General features: G+C 70.7%; 2 protein-coding genes across 2 annotated transcripts in view; both read right to left on the bottom strand.

The window, feature by feature from the left end:
- CHLNCDRAFT_133144 (hypothetical protein) overlaps window positions 1-140 on the bottom strand; it is a gene marked incomplete at both ends in the record, with an annotated part of 2,492 nt that extends 2,352 nt beyond the window's left edge. The window contains one exon of the mRNA XM_005851700.1: window positions 33-140. Coding sequence (XP_005851762.1) covers window positions 33-140 — 108 coding nt within the window. The remainder of the gene's footprint in view (window positions 1-32) is intronic.
- Window positions 141-335: 195 nt separating this feature from the next.
- On the bottom strand, window positions 336-928 carry CHLNCDRAFT_133143 (hypothetical protein; the record flags this gene model as incomplete). Its single annotated transcript, XM_005851699.1, has 2 exons — window positions 336-541; window positions 754-928. The coding sequence occupies 2 exons, from the start codon at window positions 926-928 to the stop codon at window positions 336-338; spliced, it is 381 nt and encodes a 126-aa protein (XP_005851761.1).
- Window positions 929-1,106: the final 178 nt, after the last annotated feature.

Here is a 1,106-nt window from a genome sequence, read left to right as displayed (position 1 = left end):
AGAAGGGCAGAGAGAAGACCAAACGAACACACAAACGAGTCGGCGCAATAGAAAAAAGGCGCGCGGGGTGCAGCAGGCTGCGGCAGCGCTGCGGCGACGCAGCGCTGCCGCAGCAGCGTGCGGGGCAGGCAAATAGACATGAAAAGCTCTGCTTTGACGTGCACTCATGAAGTGATCTAGACGCAGCGCGCTCTGCGCACCCGTGCTTGTGCTCAGGCAGCACGGCGCCTGCGGCTTGCGGCGTCGCCGCCGGGGCGGGGCCGGCCCTCGGTTGAGAAGCAGGCTGCCCGCCAGGTCGGCGGGCCGGCCGGCAGGGTGGGAGGGTGCGAGGGGCCTCACTGCTTGAAGTTGAGGCCCTGGTTCCCGCCCTGCTGGTTGTAGTACTGGCCGTAGCCCTGCTGGCCGTAGCCGGCCTGGCCGTAGCCCTGCTGGCCGTAGCCCTGCTGGCCGTAGCCCTGCTGGCTGTACGCCTGCTGGCCCTGGGCCTGCGCGTTGTACAGGCTCTCCTTGTCGGCCTTGTTGCCGCCGGTGTAGCCGCCGGCTGCAGGGCAGGGGACACCGGGGCGCGGGGCGGGGTTGGCCGTCACCACAGCCGCCCAGGCAGCGTACCTCAGCACAACACTCCCTCCCCGGGAAGCTGCCGACCCCAGCGTGGGTTGGGGTTGGCTGCCTGGCCCTCGGGAGCCGGCAGCCCCGGGCGCGCCCAGCACCCGCTGCCTGCGAGCGGACGGCCGCGCCGCCCCGCACGCTCACCAGCAGAGGCGCCCGCCTCCTCGTAGTTGAGCCCGTAGGCAGCCTGCTGGCCGTAGGCGGCCTGCTGGGGGTACTTGGGCGCGCCGTAGGTCTGGCCGGCCTGGGGCGGGTAGGCGCCGGCGGGCTGGGTGTAGCCCGGGTACCCGTAGCCGGGGTAGCCGTAGGGGTTGGGCATGTAGGGGTACTGTGGGGATGGTGGGGGTGGGGTGGGGGGTAGTACGGGGTTGAGTGCAACATTCAAAAACAGAAAGCGCTCAGGTGAGCCTGTCTCAATCACTGCCGGCACCCCAGCCGGCTCCCCCACCGGCCAGCCGCGCGGCCCTGTCCCCTCGCCACACCACCCACACCAGCAC

This window comes from Chlorella variabilis (assembly GCF_000147415.1).
Source record: "Chlorella variabilis unplaced genomic scaffold CHLNCscaffold_1, whole genome shotgun sequence".
NCBI classification, from domain to species: Eukaryota; Viridiplantae; Chlorophyta; class Trebouxiophyceae; order Chlorellales; family Chlorellaceae; genus Chlorella; species Chlorella variabilis.
The sequence above is the reverse complement of the archived record's forward strand: the minus strand, read 5'-3'. Positions and strand labels throughout refer to the sequence as shown.